General features: G+C 37.1%; 1 protein-coding gene across 2 annotated transcripts in view; it reads right to left on the bottom strand.

Annotated features, from left to right (window-relative positions):
- ZNF451 (zinc finger protein 451) overlaps positions 1 to 21,684 on the bottom strand; it is an 80,956-nt gene that overhangs the window by 18,191 nt on the left and 41,081 nt on the right. For both annotated transcript variants that reach the window (XM_037519907.2, XM_037519908.2), the window contains 4 exons: positions 10,947 to 11,094; positions 9,351 to 9,477; positions 1,916 to 2,069; positions 743 to 890 (listed from right to left, as the gene is read on the bottom strand). In XM_037519907.2, coding sequence (XP_037375804.1) covers positions 743 to 890; positions 1,916 to 2,069; positions 9,351 to 9,477; positions 10,947 to 11,094 — 577 coding nt within the window. The remainder of the gene's footprint in view (positions 1 to 742; positions 891 to 1,915; positions 2,070 to 9,350; positions 9,478 to 10,946; positions 11,095 to 21,684) is intronic.

Raw genomic sequence — 21,684 nt, 5'->3', positions numbered from 1 at the left:
CAAAATAATATCTTGTAGGGGGTGAGAACATAAATGAAACAAAACTGCCATGCGTTAATAGCTACTAAAGTTCATTATCCTAATCTCCTTACTTTTGCATATAATTTCCATTGTCAAGGTTAAAAAAAAAATACTGATATCCTCTGTTTGGTAAATTTGGCCTTTTACTGAAACTTAGTCTTTAACATGTATATGATACTTTCATTCTGGATGACTTAAAGACAGTTATATTTTAACTCATCCCTTCCATACCTACAAACTCACAGAAAAAACATACGTAGAACTCAGAACTGTTATTTCACATTCATAGCAGTAACAATATATTAACTTTTTTCACAGCTCTAAACTCATGTGTTAAATTTGGTTAATTTCCTAGAAAATGTACATTCTCATTTTAAAAGGAGAAATACAGACAAGTATTTATTCGCTGACTCCTCCCAATGGTGAAAAGCTTGCCAGGTGGGCCTTCCTCGTGGCGCAGGCGTTTGAGCACAGCGCTGTTAAGCTGTCCGCAGCCTCTGAAGCTCAGGTTTGATCCTGGCCAGCAGCGGAGATGCCCATATGGCGCGGCAGACCTCTCCTGTCTCGCATGCTGCTCCCCTCAGCAGTGTATTTCTGTCGTCTGCCTGTTCTGTTCCCAGCTCTGTCCCTGGTGAATCCTCTCACCCTCCCACACATCTGGCCTGTACTCCGGTTCTTGTGTAAATAAATCTTAAAAAAAAAAAAAAAAAACTGTACAAACCTGAAATGGGCAGTAAGCTCCATGTGGGAACGTAGTGTCTGGTGGCAGGCCACACACTTAACTTGAAATGGAACATCTTTGCACAGGGAGATCAAAAGTTTCTTTGCAAAAGAGGGAAGTGATATTGGACGTGCAATTCCCCTGTCATCTGAAAAGATAAAATAAACTATCACTAACAAAGTCATTTCAGTTGAGTGACCCAAGCATTCCTCCCCTTTACCTTTCAAATGTCAATTGGAATAAGAAGATATTTATATGACAAAAATCTAAAGAAAGCCATTTTTTTAGCCGTAAGTGCAGAGGATGCTGAACTCATGTTCAAATTAAAATGAGTCTTAGGGCCTCCGCTGGTGGCGCAGCAGTTGAGCACTGGGTTGCGAAGCTGCCCGCAGCTTCTGCAGCACCAGTTCAATCCCCAGCCACCGGCAAGGGTCCCACCGACAGACCTCTCCTGCTGCGCCTGCTGCTCCCCTCAGCAGTATATTTCATCAGTGTGCCTGTTCTGTTCCCCGCTCTGGCTATGGTGAATTCTCTCTCCCTCCCGCACTTCTGACTGTACCCAGTACTTGTATAAATAAATATTTAAAAATAAATAAAATGAGTCTTAAATGCAGAAAACACCCACATTCCCAGTATCAAAAGTTTTAATAAAAGTTTTTTTGAATAAAAGTTTTCTTTCCAACTTTCTCATCATTCTTTAAAGTAAATCTTACTCTTGGATATAGAGAGCCATTAAGAACATTTTTAAAAAAAATTACAAATCGAGAAAAATCTCTTCATAATTCTCAAACTAAGATAAGCATAAGTAATGTCAAAAATTATCTGAGAAGGGCCTCCCTGGTGGCCCAAAGGTTAGAATCTCAGCACTACCAAGCTATTGCCTGCCACTGCAGCATAAGTTCGATACCCAGCCAGGGAGATAACCCACATAGCACAGCAGACCTCTCTTGTCCTGCTCACTGGTTCCCTCAACAGTATTTCAGTCCGCCTGGTCTGCTCCTCACTTGGTCTGTGGTGAATCCTCTCACCCCCTGCACATCTGGCCTACACCCCATTTCTTGTATGCATAAATAAATAAAAATAAATCTTTAAAAAAATTATCTGAGAAGTGTGGTATACCGGCAAAGATTAAAGTAGTTTAATAATTTTCAGCAGAAGAGAATATTAACATACCACCCAGTTTAAAACTCTGATGGAAATGATTCTTCCCAGACATATGCTTCAAACATTCATCCTTGCTGCTAAAAAGAAGAAAGCAATTTGGACACGCAAAACACTGAATAATTTGAGGAAGAAGGTTGTTTTTATGTCCATCATCTGCAGCTTCCTAAAATACAAGGTAAAGCTGTATTATAGACAACTAAAAATCAATATTCAATTTCTCAAAATTAACTTTCAAACTTCTTATTTCTTATTTATTTGGAATATTTTGTATCAGTTTTTAACATGGGGACTTTTCTTCCTTAAGTGTGATTTATGGAAATTTTATCACAAATGATATCCCATATGTGAAATTAAATTTTGTTTTCTCATGGGCCTCCCCTGGTGGCACAGGCAGTTGAGCGCCACGCTGTGGAGCTGTCTGCAGCCTCTGCATGGGTTTGATCCCAGCCGGCCAGCACACCTCTCCTGTCTCACCCACTGCTCCCCTCAGCAGTGTATTTCATCAGTCTGCCTGTTCTGTTCCCCACTCTGTTTCTGGTGAATCCTCTCACCCTCCCGCACATCTGGCCTGTACCCTGGTTCTTGTATAAATAAATAAATCTTTAAAAAAAAAATAAATTTTTTCTCAGAAAAATAATTGCAGTGATCATTCTGAGACAATGAAAAGTACATCTGCTTTCTATATATTTTTACTTTTTAACATACTTCCCTACATCCAGTATTATTAAATAGATAAATGTGATCATATTATGTAAGTTTTCCTAATGTTTTGTTCACTCTGCTTGGCAGCATAAACTATGTATACAAACAAGTCCTCATCCATAAATTTTTCCATACTTACTCATTTACTCATATATAGAAACAAATATGCAAGGAGGATAGCCATTGTCTCATCAAATATCTTACAGGTTTTTCTGCATATTTCATAATGCCTATAGGAAATCCCTAAAATCAACTGATACAGTTCTAATTCAGTCTGGCAGATGTTGTGATACTCATAATTTAATACTGTACTTGCTGTCTACTCCTGAGTTTGAACACATTCATATGATTCCATTCATATCCTCTATTCCATAATTAACTTATTCATATCGTCTAGCCTTATGTTTCAATTGTTTTTGTTTTCTCCTTACTGCTCAGCTTGTATCTGTTCTTCATTATTGAAACAAACTGTCTCATCTTGCATTTTGTAAATGTTTTTCAAATATCTATTATTTTTGCATATGGTCATTTTTTTATTTTAATGTAATCAAACTAAGACATTTTTCCTAGTATTTAGACAAAGCTGGTTAAGAGTTCTATCCCCAAATTGAAGATTTTTCTTAAGTGTATATTTATAAGTACTTGTATATGTATGTGTGCCTGAGTATAATTTAACTTGGTAAATGTACTATCATTAACACTAGGAATATCAAAATAGATTGTGTAGTGCCAATGAGATGCAACAAGAGTGATCAGAAATTTTTATATACATTGAGCACATCAAGCACCACACTAACATTCAAAATGTTGTCTGTCCTTTAATCTTTATAATAACCTCAAGCAGTACTATTTTTATTATTTATAAGTTAAAAAATTAGATATTTAAGTAAGTCAGCAAAATTCTTATGCCCCCAATTACTAGACCCCAGAAGAGACAAAGCTACAATTGAAACCCCACATTGTATCCTTGGTTATAAATTCTGTACACTTTCCACTGTTCCCTATCCCATCTTAATTTGATAAATGGCAGCACATGGAAGATAACACCCAGGAAGATATTTTTGTATTCCAAAGAGAAGTTTCTAAATGATAAGGTCATTTAAGGTATTTACTGAATAAATGTTTCTTAACTGAAGAACTCTAAACAAAGAAAATGAAGTAATTTTTAGTTTAACTGAATTACAAATGGAGTTATAAAGTTTGTTACAATTGTTTGCTCAAGAACTGGTCCAAACACTACGGAAAGCTGTGTAAAGGGCACTCAAATTACTAAAAATGGATCTACCATATGACCCAGCAATTCCACTCCTAGGAATCCACCCAAAGGACACAAAAACATTTATTCAAAAGGATACTTGCACTTCTATGTTCACCACAGCTCTATTTACATTAGCTAAAATATGGAAACAACCTAAATGCCCCAAAATAGATGACTGGATCAAGAAGATGGTATATATACACAATGGAATACTACTCAGCAATCAACAAAGATAAACTTAGGCCACTCAGACCAACATGGATAGACCTGGAAGGGATTATGCTCAGTGAATTAAGTCAGCAGAAAGAAAAATATTGGATGGTTCACTTATAGGAAGAACGCAGGGAAAGCATACAGGAGATCAGGTTAAAAAAAAAAAAAGGCAAAACTAGCAGTCAAACTATAAACTGGAAACATTCAGCAGGAGAGGAGGGAGGAAAAAGGAACAAAATGGGAAGGAAGAGCACACGAGTCTATGGTGATGGTTCATGGGTGTCTTGGTGGTGGTAATCTTATGGGAACAACATCTGAGAGGAGAAATCACTGTACAAAAATTAACAATGATGTAAAAATAAATAAATATATATATATATATATATATATTTTAAAAAGCCACCACCAGGGAACAGCACTGGGGACTGAATAGAGGATGTTTCCATTTATCTTATACTGGGGTTGGCAAACTGCAGCCCTTGGGCTAAATCTGGCCCATGATCTGCTTTTGCATATAAACTTTTATTTGCACCCCAAAACAAAAAGCAAATAAAAAAAAAAAAACAGAAAAAAGGTGGTGAAATTGCTACAAATTACGTATTATCTAGTTTGTATACCTGGAAAACTAAAGCAAAGAAACTGGAAAATTATTAAAATCAGTATTCAGGAAGTTACCAGGGAACATTAATATACAACAGTTTGCGAGAAGAAACATACAGATTAGTCACCAGTAGTGTCTATCTACTTAGTATTTAAAAATAAACCGGTAATTTTGTAACACTGTAGAAGGAATAAAAATTATTTGGAGGTCATAAAAATAATAGTTTGCTCAAGATGAAAAATGTGATTCCACAAAAAATTTTACAAGAATATACCTACTGCAAAAGAATATCATATTTGCAAATAACTTCTATAAACTGGATGAAAGCATGGAAAACAGGATGTCTGGTAAGTTAAAGTATTTAATTTCTTTTTCCACTAATTTCTGGTCACATTAAAATAGAATACACCATACAAATCTGTTTATCCAAAAAAAAAAAAAAGGAGTGGAAGCACAATTAAATAGCACTTGATGCTGGGAAGCCATTTTGAAAGATATTAGATACATGTTAATAAAGATGTGGAAGAATTCGAACCTGCTTATATTGCTGTTGGGAAAGCAAAATTAATACAATCTTTTGGATAAGTTTTGCAATGCTTGAAAAAAAATAAACATAAATGCCATTATCAACCAACAGTTTAACTCATTAAAGAAGTAAAAACATGTATAGTTTCAAGTTTGTTTATGTCAGTATTTACCACAGACAAAAAGTGGTAATAACCGAAATGTCCATCACCTGATGAACTGATAAAAAATGGCATATATAAATATATGCATATATAAATACAATGGATTATTTGAAAATAAAAACAAATGAAGTACTGACACATGCTACAACATAGATGAGCCTTGAAAGCACTGTGAGAGAATTTTGTCACAAAAGTCCACATGTAGTATGATTCCTTTTATATGAAATGTCCAGAAAAGTCTAGCAAGAAGGATACATCACCTTTGATGACAGAATGAGAAAGAGTGGAAGTATCTACTGATCTATAAGGGACACAAGGGATCATACAATATCCTCTTCCACTATTCCTAAACCCACCACCAAAAGGGAAGAGAAAGCAAGAAGCTATCTAGTGATACATCCACTACATGGCCTCAATGGTAAAAAAAAAAAAAATGCCACACACTTGCTATTCAGTGACCCAGCAGTGACCCAGGACTAGCAGCTTTGGCTTGTTAGAAATTCTGAATCTAAGGGCCCACCACAGACCTACTGACTCAGAATCTGTATTATATCAATATTCCCAAGTGCTGTGTACATATTAAAAGTTTGAGAATCACAAGTTTAGCAGAAAGAAACTAGAGATAAAGGAAAATAAGTCAACCAATGCAAATTGTGAAGAATTTCACACTCTCTCATTTAAGAAAGTCATCTTTAGAAAACAGAATCAAAGGTATACAATCTTCCAGTGACCTCTTCTGGCTGTTTTAAAATAGTAATTACTGGGCCTCCCTGGTGGCACAGGGGTTAAAGTCAGCACTATCAAGCTATCAGCAGCCACTGCAGCATGATTGTGATCCCTGGCCAGGGAGCTAACCCACACGGTGAGGCAGACCTCTCCTGTCTTGCCTACTTCTCCCCTAAGCAGTGTATTTCAGTAGATCTGCCTGTTCTGTTTCCCACTCTGTCTCTGGTGAATCCTCTCACTCCCTCTCCCCCGCACCTCTGGCCTACACCTCAGTTCTTGTATGCATAAATAAAAATGATTCTTAAAAAAAAAAAAAAAAAAAGATTGACCTTCCTTTAAAAATAAATAGGTAATTACTAACTAATGCATACTATCAACAGTTACCTTTAAAATCCCACTTTAGAGACAATGAAACTAAGCTCACATACATTAAGTAACTTGCTAAGAACATACAGTTAATAAAATTGACAATGGAATCCAGATCTCTCTGACACCAAAGCCTCTGTTTTATTTTACATACTGCTTCCCAAAAGCTGCCTATCATAAAATTACTTCCTGGAGAGGCAGCAAAAGGGAGAGCAACACAACTTCAAATGAGTGAGTCCCAGGAACAAAGAACAAATTAATGAAAATTGGGGAAACACAAATAAGAATCCTAATTAATTTGGATGTTAAACTACTTATTCAGATTTACTAAAGAAAAAAGAGAAATATGCTCAATATACAATAAACACTTACAGCATGGAATAGGGAAACATGCCGTAAAAGAACTCTAGTTTTGAAAAAGTTAGGGTATTAGTGACCTACTAGAAACACTGAAAAAAAAAATTATGGAATGGAGTGCTGTTGTACTCCTTTTCCCTTCTCTCTTCAAATCTTCCATTTGTCATACAATAGATGAGTCCTATCATTTCATTCAGTATATCTTGTGGCTTTAACATCTTTATTCTAAATGCCAATTTAGATCAAAGTTACTGCAAAGTCACCTAAAATCATCTCCTTATCCACTTCCTGAATCCACCCTAAACACTGCTGTAATTCTAATATCACTAAATATATGTGATGGCCCTAAGGAAAGGGGAGAGATTAGGTCTAGAAGTAAAAGTCCTTCAGTTCTAAAGATATAAAGCATTATTTTCATCATGTCACTGTATCCCTCTTTCCAATATCTAGTTTAAAATCCTATGCCATTGCAATCGGGGTTTTGATCTGTGTTTGAGAGACCCTGCGACCAAGTCCACATTGGATAGTTTGCCAGGTCTCACAGAACTCAGCATATAGTTGTACTCACAGCTGTGATTTATAGGGGTGAAAGGATGCAGGGCTACATCAAAAGAGGGAAAAGGTACATGAGTCGAAGTCCAGAGAAAACCAGGAGTAAGACTCCAAGGGTCCTCTCTCCATAGAGTCACACCGCTCACATATAATACCCCCAGCAATGAATTAAGACAATATTAATTCTTTCAGAAATGATTATGTGAACTATGTCTACTAAGCAAGCTTATTAGTGACTCAGTGTCCAGGTTTTTATTGAGGGCTGTCCTAGGTGCTTAGTATGGATCAAAATTTCAGACTCCCCTCAAGAAAGCAGATGTTCAGCATAAACCACATAGTTGCAGCAATAGTTTAGGTAAACACAGGAGAGAATAACAGGAATCCACTCCAAATGCAAGTTTCCAGGCATCAGCCAAGAGCTAAAATTGCACTCAAGTCTTTCTGAGATTCGCAATCTCAAGTCTTCTGTGTTAACTCTTTTCTCACACTACCTCTTCCCCTAGCCACTATTCTGTTTAGACTCTTTGATCTCTCCTAAAATTCTGTCACTTCTTTCCATCTACCCAAATGCAAGACATGAGGACCTCTTCTCTTCCATAATGCCTTGTCAAATTGTCCAAATAATACTTCTCTCACCTTTTTCTGAACTCCTATTTCATTGTTGTACCATGAAGCCTTATTCATTCTAGAGCATAAGTCTCCTTTGTGTAAGAATTATAGTTTATTTCTCCTATATTACAGTAATTAGTGCTGAACAAGAGACAGACTCCTAAAACCAATGACTAGTGTATAATAGAATCCACTAAGATTTTGGAAATGTTTCAAAATTCTGGAAATGGTCTCTAGTGTTAGGTAGAGGGTAAAAAGGCTGTAGGACACAATCAAAATATACTCAGGAGTACAAGCTTTAGTTCTCTGATGCAAACCTATATAGAATACAACTTATAACCTACAATGATTTTCAAGTATAATTCCAGATACAAATAAATTCTGAAAATATGATTTGAAAGAAAAACCCTATTATTGATCTCTGGAAGATTAGTATTTTACTATTTCAAAAAAGTTAATATTCACTTAGCAAATACATCAAATATAGATCTTACAGGTTTTTAGCTGTCAAGATATTAATGTGGTATTGTGCTTAATAATAGAAAACTTTAAACAATTAATATATCTATTAGGAAAATAATTATACTATATTCATAAAGTAAAATATTCTTCACTTAATTAAAATGTAGACATGTAGGCACTAATTCAAACTTTTATGTTTACAACACACTGCTTTTCTTAACTTTATTAAGCACTTTAGATGCTTTATCTTATGCAAAAATATTTATACATTGAAAAATAAAAACATAAAAATGTTAACAGTGGTTTAGATTAATTTACTTTTTAACCAATATTTTAAAATTTTACCACTGTGATCATACTGCATAATTAGTATTTGTAATAGTAATAAGTCATTAAAGAGACCTAATATCAAATATGATAACCACTCATTAGAGCTCTGTATTATATGAATTTGTATATACCATGAATCAGTTCATGTTCCTTGATTTAATATTAGAGTTTCATAGTAGTCTTTTAAATATTAGATTTATTTCTTCACACTAGCATTAAGAAATGATTTATTTACTACAGATCTCCAACATTTCAACAAGCAGTTGCAGGACTTTAGAAAAAGGTTCTTAGGTGACTAACACCCACAGAGCATCTTCAACAAAGTTACGTTACTTTCATAGAGCAACTTTAGAAAATGAAGGTTATCTATGACAATCTTTAGGACTACCAGCTTTCATCTATCAAGTTTACCTGCGCACAATAATTTAATGTTTCAAACCATCCTACTATCAACAGACAGTTAATTTTAACATTGTGTGCATCACTGGTGATTGGAAATCTAGGATCAGCAAGAAAACACCCAACTCCATGGTTCCCTAAAAAAAGAATGCCTACTCTTAACTTAGGACATGTTCTTACCTTTGCAAAAAGATGTTCTCTATATTGCTGTTGAGTAACAAAAGTTTTATAACATACTACACAAGCAAAGGAACTGAAGATAGGTCCATGTAGTGTAATTGTTGGATCACATGGAGAGTGATCAAACCTACTTGGCAAAAGAGAGATAACATTAGAAAAACCAGTATTTTGAGAGCTGAATTATGCTGCTTCACTTAGAACTTTATGCTTTTCTACTAAAGTATTAAATAATGTTCTTCATATTCAAGAATTATCAAGTGGCTCCCACATACCATGTAATTTCTTTAGATAGTAACAAACAAGTAGCTTAAGATTTCATAAGAGTATTCAAGATCCGGGCCTCCATGGTGGAACAAGGGGTTAAGTCTCAGCACTATGAAGCTATTGGCAACCACTGCAGCATGAGTTAGATCCCCAGCCAGGTAGTTAATTCACATGGCACAGCAGACCTCTCCTGTCTCAACAGCTGCTTCCCTCAGCGATGTATTTCAGTCAAGCTGCCTCTTGTGCTCCCCACTCTGTCTCTGGTGAGTCCTCTCATCCCCTGCACCTCTGGCCTATACCCCAGTTTTTGTATGCATACATAAATCTTTAAAAAAAAAAAGTATTCAAGATCCAACAAAATAGATTTACACAAGTTTTGTCAAGCTGGTAAACTTTCATTTTGAAAATTACAAAGTACATTTTGTTTTCCTTCTTGATTTGTTTACCATAAAACTCACAACAATTTTTTAAATGAATCACTGGGATAATCTTATGTCACGATTTCTAGCATACCTGGGTTTTAAGTCCTTTTAACATTCATTTTAACTATTTAACAAATTTGTGCCACTTTAAATGTCCTCAGAGATTTTTTAAAATTGTTAAGATACAGTATATGCTACCCAGGTATCTGTAGAACACTTAAGTTCTCTTTAGAAGACTCTCCTAGTAAAGATTATTAAGTAGGGTAAGAGATTTGAAAAAGATAATGGTTTAGTACCCTAAACTCTCAATTCCCATCGTTAAACAATTAGAAGGGGAGATTGTGCAGATAGGAATGTTTAATGCCTTTAACACTGAGGTCCCTTAATGTCTGTTTTCTCAAATTTGACTATTCAAAATTTCAGTAAATTAATAAGATTGGTTAAATAATTAGAATAGTTCTTTACTATTAATTTTCCTACAATTGGTTTACCTTTAGCATTTATTTTGTAATGCCATATTAGCTTTCGTTAAGCTAGACCAATTATCTATAAGTGCTTTTGTGTCTCTTAAATTTGCATTTATGCACTTATTTCTCCAAAACTGACCCAGCTGCATATCAATGCAAAAAGTCTGTTCAGAATTTATGAGATATATTGGAAAGAAATATATACTTAAAGGCTACAAGCTTTTAGTGACAGGATGTCACTAGAAAAATCTGACTTCTTCAAGCCTTCTAGGAAACCTAAGAAATGTAAATTAGAAATAACTGCCATAACAGCATAAAACAGTATGAGTTTAGAATATAAAGCAAAACTCACAAAGGTAGAGATGCATCATACTTTCATTTTATGAAATCACTTTACAACTCATTTGATCTTTGGCATCTACTATTCTGAAGGTCACACTTACCTCTTCAAATGTCCTAAAAGAAGGTGCCCATTATCAAATTCTTTATTGCAGTGCATTATGGGACATGACATTGTCTTTCCAGACATCCACATTTGACCTCCTCTTCGGAATGAGCTTTTTGTTCCACTAATTGTACTTGTTTTGAGTCCTGCATCATTGGAATATAAATTCTTAAATTCCCATTTTAGATACTTGTCCTCTGTACTAGTAGTCAATATTATGACAAAACAATAAGAATTATTAATATTATACTGAACTTGGTGGCCCCAACTATAATTGTTTAAAACCATTCTTAGAAAAGTTAATAACCTAAAACTAGTTAAGACAAGAAAAGGCCTTTACCTTAAGTAGCAGTCTCTTGAGAAAAAAAAAGTTTCCTTAACTTTCACAGCCAAAAAATGTAAAAGATCAAATACATTAGAAAAATCAGTTACTCCACAAAAATTCCTTTTCTTTTATAAAAGCTGGCAAGTATTTCTTCTTCTAATTCTTATTTTCTCTTTTAGCTATCTTAAACACATCATAAAGTTTAGCTGTATTACAGAGAATCTGGGTTCTGTGGAAATTATGTTAAGCAATGCAACTGATGGAGTGAGAAGAACAGATAGGTGAAGAGAATGAAAGTAATGCTTTCTGAAGAATCCAGTTACTAATAAATCAGTTTTAACCAGGACATCAAGTAATGTAGATGTCAACAAATTTACAGAATACAAAGAAACTTTAGTTCTGTTATCGCCTTTCTATTCATCCCATTTTGTCCCTTTACATGTTTTGGTGTTAACATAAATTAAAACTGTAGTGTAGAAACTAAAAAGCAAAATCTCTGCCCTTGCCAATGCTATTAGGCTCTGTTAACAATCTGGTTTGGATTATTCCTTTAACTTTTCTACCTGTGATATATATTTTTTTCCCACCGATTGTCCTTTATATCTCCTTGTCCTTACCCCTCCTCCTCCTTTTAACCTCAGAGTTCTCATGAAGTTCATAAATGTCCACTGGTTTTTTAAAGTGGGTCACATTATTAGTTTCTCTTATCATTCTATGTAAACGTTCAGTTTCTTTTATCATTCTAACTTACTTTACTATATATTAACTCTCAAACTCCATCCATTTCGCTGAAAATGTCTGCATTTCATCCTTTCTTATGACTTTATAATACCCCATTGTGTGATACACCACATCTTTTGGTCCAATTGATGGACATGTAGGTTGCTTCCATTATCTATCCATTATAGATAATGCTTCTTATGAACATGGGACATGTGGGGTTTTATGTTGTTTCTATTCTTTGCATAAATGCATTACGGAGAGATATAGTATTTTTAGTTTTTTAAGGTAAATCCAGACTTTTCCATAATGGTTGCACCAGTTTACATTCTCACCATAGTGTTAATAGAATTCCTTTTCCTCTGCATGCATCCTCTCCAACACTTGCTGGAGGTCTTTTTATTAGGTGTCATTCTCACATGTCATTGGACCTCCTGGATATTCTCTTCAGTGAACTGTCTACTCATGTCTGCTGCCCATTTATTAATGGGGTTGTCTATTTTTTTCATTGTCAAATTGCATGAGTTTTTAATATATTTTGGGTATCAGTCCATTATTAGTTATATACTATGTAAGTATTTTCTCCCCATTCAACAGGGTGTCCTCTTAATAATTTATATATATTTTCACTGCCTAGCTTTTTAACTTGAATTAATCCCAACTGTTTAATTTGTTTTTAACTCCCTTGTCATGGGGCAAAGACACCAAAAAATATCTTTATCATTGATAACATGGAACGTATCACCAGTGTTTTTTTCTATGTATTTTACTGTTGCAGGTCTTACATGTAAATCTTTAATCCACTTATGAGGGTTTATTTTTGTGTACAGGGTTAGCAAGTAACTTATTTCATTCTTTTATGTGTGGCTTTTCAACAGTCCCAGCACCATTTATTGACGAGACTGTCCTTTCCCCATTTCATGGTCATAATGGCTTTATTATAGATTAGGTGCTGGCATGTACATAAATCCTGAGGTACTTCATTCTTTTTGAAGCAATGATAAATGGAGGTTTTTTCTTCTTGACTTTGTTTGCTTTTTTTTTTGTATATAAAAGTATTATGATTTTGTATGTTAATTTGTAACTTGTCACTTGGCTGTATTTATTGTTCTAATAACTTTTTGATAGTCTTCAGGACTTTCTACATATATAATCTGTAAATAGTGATAGTTTAACTTCTTTTCTGACTTGGTTTCCCTTCAGTTCCTGTTTTTGTCTGAAAGCTCTGGCCAAAAACCTCTAGAACTAATTAAAAAAGAAGTAGTGATAATGGGAATCCTTACTTTTCCCCCTGAGCTTAAGGGTAAAGCCTTCAGTTTTTAGCAAATGGTTCTCTGCATCTATTGATGATTGTTATCTTCATTTTTGTTGATAAGATGCATTACAGTAATGGATTTACATATACTAAACATCATTCTTGCATCCCTGAGATAAGTCCTTATGGTATATAATCTTGATAAACCATTGAATTAGATTTGTTAGCATTTTGTTGAAGATTTTTGCATTGATGTTCATCAGGGATATTGGCCTATAATTTTCTTTTATTGTGATCTTTGTCTGGTTTGAGTATTATGGTAATGTTGGCATCATAAAATGTATTAGGGAGAACTCCTTCTTGTATTTTTAAAAACAATTTCAGCAAGACAGACATTAGTTCTACAATGGTTTGATAAAATGTATTTGTAAAGCCATCCCAGTCCTGGGCTTTTGTTACTTGAAAGATATATTTTATCACTATTTTAATTTCCATGCTTGTGATCAATTTGCTCAGTTCATATGTTTATTGATCTTGAGATTTTTCCATTTTCTCAAGGTTTTTGAGTTTATTGGCATATAGTTTTTCATAGTACGTTATGATCTTTTGTATTTCTGTGCTGAAGAAATCTATTACATTTATGACTCTGCTTATTAATCCTTTTGTTGTTGTTAGTTTAGAGGTTTATGTATTTTTGTTTATTTTCTCAAAGAATGAGCTCTCAAAAAATGAATTTCACTAATTTTGTATATACTCCTTTTGATCTCAACTTTATTTGCTTCCACTTTATTTTTATTATTTCCTTCCGTCTACTAACTTTGGGTCTTGCTTCTTTTTTCTTAAATTTATTTATTTATTTATACAAGCACTGGGTACAGTCAGAAGTGCAGGAAGGTGAGAGAATTCACCAGAGCCAGAGCAGGGAACAGAACAGGCAGACTGACGAAATACACTGCTGAGGAGAGTAGTGGGCATGGCAGGAGAAGTCTGTCGCACCATGTGGGACCCTCGCCGGGGGCTGGGGATCGAACCGGCGCTGCAGAAGCTGCGGGCAGCTTCACAGCCCAGTGCTTAACCACTGCGCCACAAGGGGAGGTCCTGTTTCTTTTTTTTTGAGTTGCTTTAGGAGTGGTATTATATTGTATATTTGGGATTTTTCTCACTTGGCCTATCTTGTAATAATCTACCATCTTAAAACTGTTTGGCCTATCTTGTAATAATCTACCATCTTAAAACTGCTTTTGCTGCTTCACATCGATTGTGGTATCTTGTATCATTTCTATTTATCTCAAGGTATTTTTTCATTTCTGCTTTGATTTTTTCTTTTATCCAAGTTATTAAGTAGCATGTTGTTTAGTTTCCATATGTTCATAGTTTTTCCTGTTTTTTTTTTCTTATAGTTTATTTCTAACTATGGATATGTGTTCAGACAGAATACCATATAAAATTTCAATCTTTGCAATTTTATTGACAAAGGACCTGTGTCCCAAGACATGACCTATTCTTGAGAATGTTCCATGCAGACTTGAAAAAACTGTCTCGCAGTGTTTTTGGTGTACAGTGACTGTAGATGCTATTTTAACTATATAGTATAGCTTTTAACTTGATTTCCTATTTGTTTTCACATTATTTCCTTATTTATTCTTTGTCTTGTTGATCTGTCCATTGTTGTAATTGGGGTATTAAAATTTCCTAGTATTGTTATTAATATTGCAAATTCTGTTACTACCTTATGTATCTTGGTACTCCCTCATTTGATACATATTTACTTATGTGTTATTTAGACATTTAATCATAATATACTGCTTGTCACTATTGCTTATTACCTTTCTTAACTGAAAATCTATTTTTTCTCTTTTTTTTTTTTTTTTTTTTTGAGAGGCATGTTTTATTTATTTAGTTAGTTTATTTGTTTTGTTTTTATACATGCACTGGGTACAGTCAGAAGCACGGGAGGGTGAGAGAATTCACCAGAGCCAGAGCAGGGAGCAGAGCAGGCAGAAGGACCGAAGTACACTGCTGAGGGGAGCAGCGGGCGGCAGGAGAGGTCTGCGCGCCATGTGGGACCCTCCTCCGGTGGCCAGGGAGCAGCCGGGAATCGAACCGGCACCGCAGAGGCCGCGGGCAGCTTCCCAAGCCAGCGCTCAACTGCTGCGCCACCGGGGAGGCCCTGAAAATCTATTTTATCAGATATATCTGTTACACATTTTTTTTTTTTGGTTGCCATTTGCTTATATAACTGCCTCCTGCTTTTAACTTCAAGTCTGTGCTTGCTTTTGTTGATAAAGTGAGTTTCTTGGAAACAACATTAAAGTTGGATGCTGTCTGGAAATTCATTCAGCCATTCTATCTTTTAGCTAGTGAATTCAGACCATTTATAAGGTGAGTACTAAGACATATTTTCTCCTTCCCATTTTGTTATGTTTTGTTTTGTCTTCTTTTCTGAGGGCTACCAGTTACATTTTACTTAAATTCCATTTTTATTGTCTTATGTGTTACTTCTATTAATTCTTATTGGAGGGTTCTACTGAGGTTAGTATGTAATGAGCTATTTGTGTGGCCCACTGGACCATCTGGTCTCTGACTTATTCTGTTAGACCACAGCGTTACTTTGTTCTTCCTTTTTTCTCTTTCATGCTACTGTGATTTAGGTATCTGTTGCCTCTATATTCATTGTTCTGAGCTATACAACCATATTAGAATTTCATTCATGTGTGACTTGGGATCAATAAAATTCTTTTAGTTTTTGCTTTTCAGTAAATCTCCTTATTCTTCCTTCTGTCTTGAGTGTTAATTCTGCTGGGCTAGAAGTCTTTTTCTTTAAGTACTTTAAATATTTCTAGTTTCTCTGTGCTTGTTAACGTTTCTACTGAAAAGTTTGACTGGTGTACCCTTAGAGGTTGCCTTTTTTTCTTGATGTTTTTTCATATTCTTCCCCTGTTTTTGACTGTCAATAGCTTTATTATAATGTGTCCTGGTGTGTGGTCTGGTTTTATTTGTTTATTGCAGCTTTTGTGCCTGCTGGGTAATACTGTATTTTTCCCCAGGTTGAGATGATTTTCAGTAATTTTTTCCTTAAATAAATTTTCTTCTCTTCTGTTAAAACCCCCATGATGTGGATGTTATTTCTCTTTAAGTTGTCCCAAAGGACTCCTATAGTATCTTCTTTTTAACTTTTTTCCTCTGCATTGTTCTATTTGTGTGTTCTCCAATTTTGTGGTTTTGACCTCATTAATTTTCTCCATTGCTTCTGTGTGTCCACTGTTGAAGGCTGTGCAATTACATCTTTGTTTAAAGATGTATTTATTTGTGCATACAAGAACTGGGGTATAGGTCAGAGGTGGGGTGGGGGTGACAGGATTCACCAGAGACAGAGTGGGGAACAGAACAGGCAGACTGACTGAAATACACTGTTAAGGGGAGCAGTGGACAAGACAAAAGAGGTCTGCTGCGCCACGTGGGTCACGTCCCTGGCCAGGGATTGAACTCGTGTTTCGGTGGCTGCGGACAGCTCCATAGTCTGTGTCCTGACCCCTTGAGCCACTAAGGAGACCCCAAATACACTTTTTTAAAAATCGCTAGAGTGTTTCTTAGGTATGTTATTTCTGTTTTTTTTTTTTCATTTATTCTTCTTGAGTTCCATAAGCATCAGGACTGTTCCTTGAACTGCTCTTTTGTCATGTTCTGCAGTGTTCTTGAGTTGGAGCTCCTCTCAGGGTTTTTTTTTTTTTTCCTCTGGTATTTGTAATGTGTATTTCTGTCTCATTTTAAATATTTTATGGGCTGAATAGGGACATATTGTCAGACTATTGTCTTTGTACCTGTTGAAGTAACCTGATGACTAGTACCAGCAAAAGGTAATAGGTCTAGAAAAGTAGAATGGGGTAGTAAGGCACCAAAGGATCGCCTCCAGCAAATTCAGAAATTCAAAATTCCTACTGTGCTGTGGGTACCAAAGTTATATGATATAGATCCACAATGATCCTCTCCTCTAGGCCAGCTCCTCCAAATTAGCTTCTCTTAGTTTCATGTCCGCTTCCACTCCAGGTCATTTTAAAACATTTTAGATGCAGTGCTGGGCTCAGGTTGGTTGATACTGGGTCACAGGCCAGGAGTTGTGCTCTTTGCTTTTCCAGCACAGAGCTTTATTCTGTTATTGAGAGGTGCCTGACCTCTAGTTTATTCAAGAGTTTGTTTTGGTTTTTAGCCCTGTGGAGAGGGAGGCAGGTGGCAGGTATTTTGCATATGTCAGCTTGGGCTTCCGGTTGTAGCCTTGTCTATCAAAAGACTCAGGTGCTCTCACCTGCTTCTCCCTGTCATTCAGGTTCCAGCTGTTTTATGTTGAGACTTAGGCTTAAGTCAGTAATCCTTATTCTGCACACCCACTCCTACAGCTCTGGAACAGTGCACCCTCCATCCTAGGTGCCAATTCATTCACTTGCTTCTCCAGTGCAGCGCCAGGTTTCAGGATATTGCATGTGCCCAAGTCAAAAGATGTAAGGGGGAGGGCGGAGCAACATGGCAGCGAGGAGACACTGCGAGTAAGATCTCCCATTAAAAAAAGTTAATAGGGAGGAAAAGCGGCAGGTCCCAGTGAGAACGGGGACACGGAGGATAAACGGACGACTCCAGCAAACTGCCCGAAGAAGAAAGTGGCCATAAAAGAGGACCAGAAGGGAGGAAAGCGCAGAACCCTGCTCCCCTCCCCCACCCACAGAGTCTGCACTCTCCGACCGGCAGAGAGGAAGGGAAAAAACAAACCAAAACGACCAACAAGAACAAACTACGCAGCAAGGGGGACTGTGAGTGGAAAGGAACTATTTCAGCCACCACACCCCGTGAACGGGAACTGCAGAGAACCCTGCAGGATTCGCCGCGGAGGTGAGCTCCAGGCGCCATTAAACAGAGACCCCGCCCCCCAGGAGGAGGCCAGGACCAGCACACAGCCCCAGGCCGCCCGGTAAGCTTGCGCGGAAAAGCGGTGGGCTGGAAAAGCAAACGCGGATCGGGATAGGGATCGCGATCGCGTGGAAAAGCAGCGCAGTTGAAAAGCAAACACAGATTGGGATCGCGGCTGCCCAGGTCCCCGCACCTGCCACCTAGGCTTGCAGGGAGACGCGCGCAAAGACCCTCACTGAGGTGAAAGTCCCTCACTGAGTATCCAGGAACCAGGCACCCAGGCACGGGAGCAGGGTGCAAAAGATGCCATTCTGTGGACAATGAACTGGGCTACAGCCCGCATCCTGGACCTGAGGGCTTTGGAACTGAGATCCGGGGCACAAAATTCGGGGCGTGGGTTCTCCACGACGGTGGGGCACAAGGCAGACACAGCACCCCAAAGCCGTTGAGGTTTACCCTACCATTCCCGCTCTGTTTCCTGTCCCACGGGGTGAAAAAAAAAAAAAAAAAAACAGCTCCCCAAGAGCTCTACGAGAGATCTCTGGCGCCACCTAGCGACTTGAAACCAGCAGAGGCTCCTGGAGGAGCCAGTGGCCAGCTGGGAAGTTAGCCCACACCGGGCCCCTGCCGACCAGTAGTCTGAGCCCACAGGGGGAGCGAGTACCCAAAGCCGGGGCAGACCAGGCGTGCAGAAGAGTGTGCCTGAGACTGGACACGCAGGGAGTGTGTCCCGCATCGCCATTTTAGAACAGGGACATTTCTTCAGTAAAGACTGCCTGCAGAAGGCTCCCTCAGGAGCCAGAGGTGAGCCGGGGAAGTTCGCCCACACCAGAACACCTCTGGCCTGCAGTCCAAGCCCAGAGGGGGAGAGGGAACCCACCGCCGGGGCAGACCAGGAGCACAGGGGAGTGTGTCCCCACATCGGCATTTTAGAACAGGGATGTTTCTTCAGTAAAGACTGCTTGAAACTGACAGATGGCTCCCGGAGGAGCCAGAGGGGAGCAAAGAAGCTCACCCAAGATGCCGGCCAGTCCCAGCAACACAGTGTCCCAACGCATACGGCAAATTAGAAAACAGACAGTAGGGAGTAGAAGAACAACACGCAACATAGCAACTCCTCAGGGAAGAAGCACACCACAAAAAGAAAACCAGCCCCCAGATTGCAACGACAGTAACTTGGAAGAACTTCTGAGCCTTCCAGAAAGAGAATTTAAAATTGCCATGATTAAAAAAAATGACAGAACTCATAAAGGAAAACAATGATAAGGGAAAAATAATCAATGATCAGAAGAATGAAATTGAGTCCCTAAAGAGGGAAGTAAAAGAAATGCAGGAGATCAAAGAATTAATGGAAGGACTAAAGAATTCTGGGAAAAGCAATGAAAGCAGAATAGATGAAATGGAAGAACGAATAAGTTCTCTTGAAGATACAGAAATAAAAAGAACCAAAACAGAAAAGGAAAGAGAAATACAAAGGAAAAAGAATGAAGAAAGACTTCAGGAACTATCGGACAACCATGAGGAAAGGAAATATAAGAGTTATAGGAATACCAGAAGGAGAGGAGAGAGATGTAGGAACAGAGAAAATATTCCAGGAGATAATTGAAGAGAACTTCCCAAACGCAAAGAAGGAGCTGAAAATTGATATACAAGAAGCAAGAAGAACACCAAACTTCCATGATGAAAGGAAAAATACAGCAAGACACATAATAGTGAAGCTCCAAGAATCCAGGACAAGGAAAAAATAATGAAGCTGACAAGAGGGAAGAAACAAATAACATTCAAAGGAAAACCAATCAGGCTGACATCAGACTTCTCTGAAGAAACACTACGGGCAAGGAGAGAGTGGAAGGACATAGTCAACAGACTCCAAGAAAACAGATGTCAACCAAGAATACTCTATCCCGCAAAGCTTTCCTTCCTATATGAAAAAAGAATAAGGACCTTCCCAGACAAACAGAAACTATGGAACTTCATTACCAATAAACCCCCACTCCAAAAAATACTACAAGGAATCCTAAAGCCAGAACCTCAGAGGGACGAATAACAACAAAAGAAGGCAAGGAAAAAAAAAAGATATTAAAAGAATAAATAAAATCAAAGGAAAGACAAACACAATGACAAATACAGATGCTAACATATCAATATTAACCCAAATGTAAATGGACTAAACTCTTCAATAAAAAGACACAGAGTTGCAGCCTGGATTAAGAAACAAAACCCAACCTTTTGCTGTCTCCAGGAAACACATTTAGCAACAAAAGATAAAAATAGACTCAAAGTTAAAGGATGGAAAACAATCCTACAAGCAAATGGACCAAAAAAGAAAGCAGGAACAGCTATACTTATATCAGATAAAACAGATTTCAAACTCAAAAATAAAAAGGGATCCCAACGGTCACTACATTATGATCAAAGGGACAATACTTCAAGAAGAAATAACACTAATTAACATATACTCACCAAACGAAGGAGCACCAAAATATATCAGACAACTGTTGTCATCTCTGAAAACAGACATCAGAGAAAACACATATGTAGTGGGAGACTTCAACACACCACTATCAACAATGGACAGATCAACAAGACAAAAAATAAGTAAAGAAACCAAAGCTCTAAATAAGGACCAAGAGCATTTGGGCTTAACAGACATCTATAGAACACTAAACCCCCAAAAAACGGAGTACACATTTTTCTCAAGCGCACACAGATAATTCTCCAGGATCTATCACATACTGGGGCACAAGACAAACATCAACAGATACACCAAGATTGAAATCATACCAACCATCTTTTCTGACCATGAAGGCATCAAGCTAGAAATAAACCATAAAAAGAAGGCAAGGAACTTTCCTACCTCATGGTGACTAAAAACCACACTACTGGAAGACCACTGGACTAATGAGGAGATCAAAGAGGAAATTAAAAAATTCTTTGAATTGAATGACAAGGAGGACACCAATATCCTAAATGTATGGGACGCAGCAAAAGCAGTAATAAGAGGAAAATATATAGCAATAGAAGCTCACATCAAGAAACAAGAAAGAACTCAAAGAAACAACCTAATCTCGAAGCTCAAAGATCTAGAAAAAGAACAACAAAAAAACCCCAAAACCAGTAGAAGAAAAGAAATAATAACAACCAAAGCAGAAATAAATGAAATTGAAACTAAAAAAACAATCCAAAAGATTAATGAAACCAAGAGCTGGTTCTTCGAAAAAAATCAATAAAATAGACAAACCCTAGCCAAGCTCACAAAGGAAAAAAGGGAGAAAGCACAAATAAACAGGATCAGAAATGAAAGAGGAGAATTCACAACAGACACAGCAGAAATAAAAAGAATAATCAGTAACTACTATGAAGAGTTGTATGGAAACAAGTTCAACAATCTAGAGGAGATGGACAAATTCCTACAACTCTACAATCACCCAAAGCTAGATAAAGAAGAAATAGAAAACCTAAACAGACCAATTACAAGCAGCGAAATTGAAATGGTAATCAAAAACCTCCCCAAAAACAAAAGCCCAGGACCTGATG

This window comes from Talpa occidentalis, unplaced genomic scaffold (assembly GCF_014898055.3).
Source record: "Talpa occidentalis isolate TD23 unplaced genomic scaffold, MPIMG_talOcc4v2.1 talOcc4.2, whole genome shotgun sequence".
NCBI lineage: Eukaryota > Metazoa > Chordata > Mammalia > Eulipotyphla > Talpidae > Talpa > Talpa occidentalis.
This window is presented reverse-complemented; position numbering and strand designations above follow the sequence as displayed.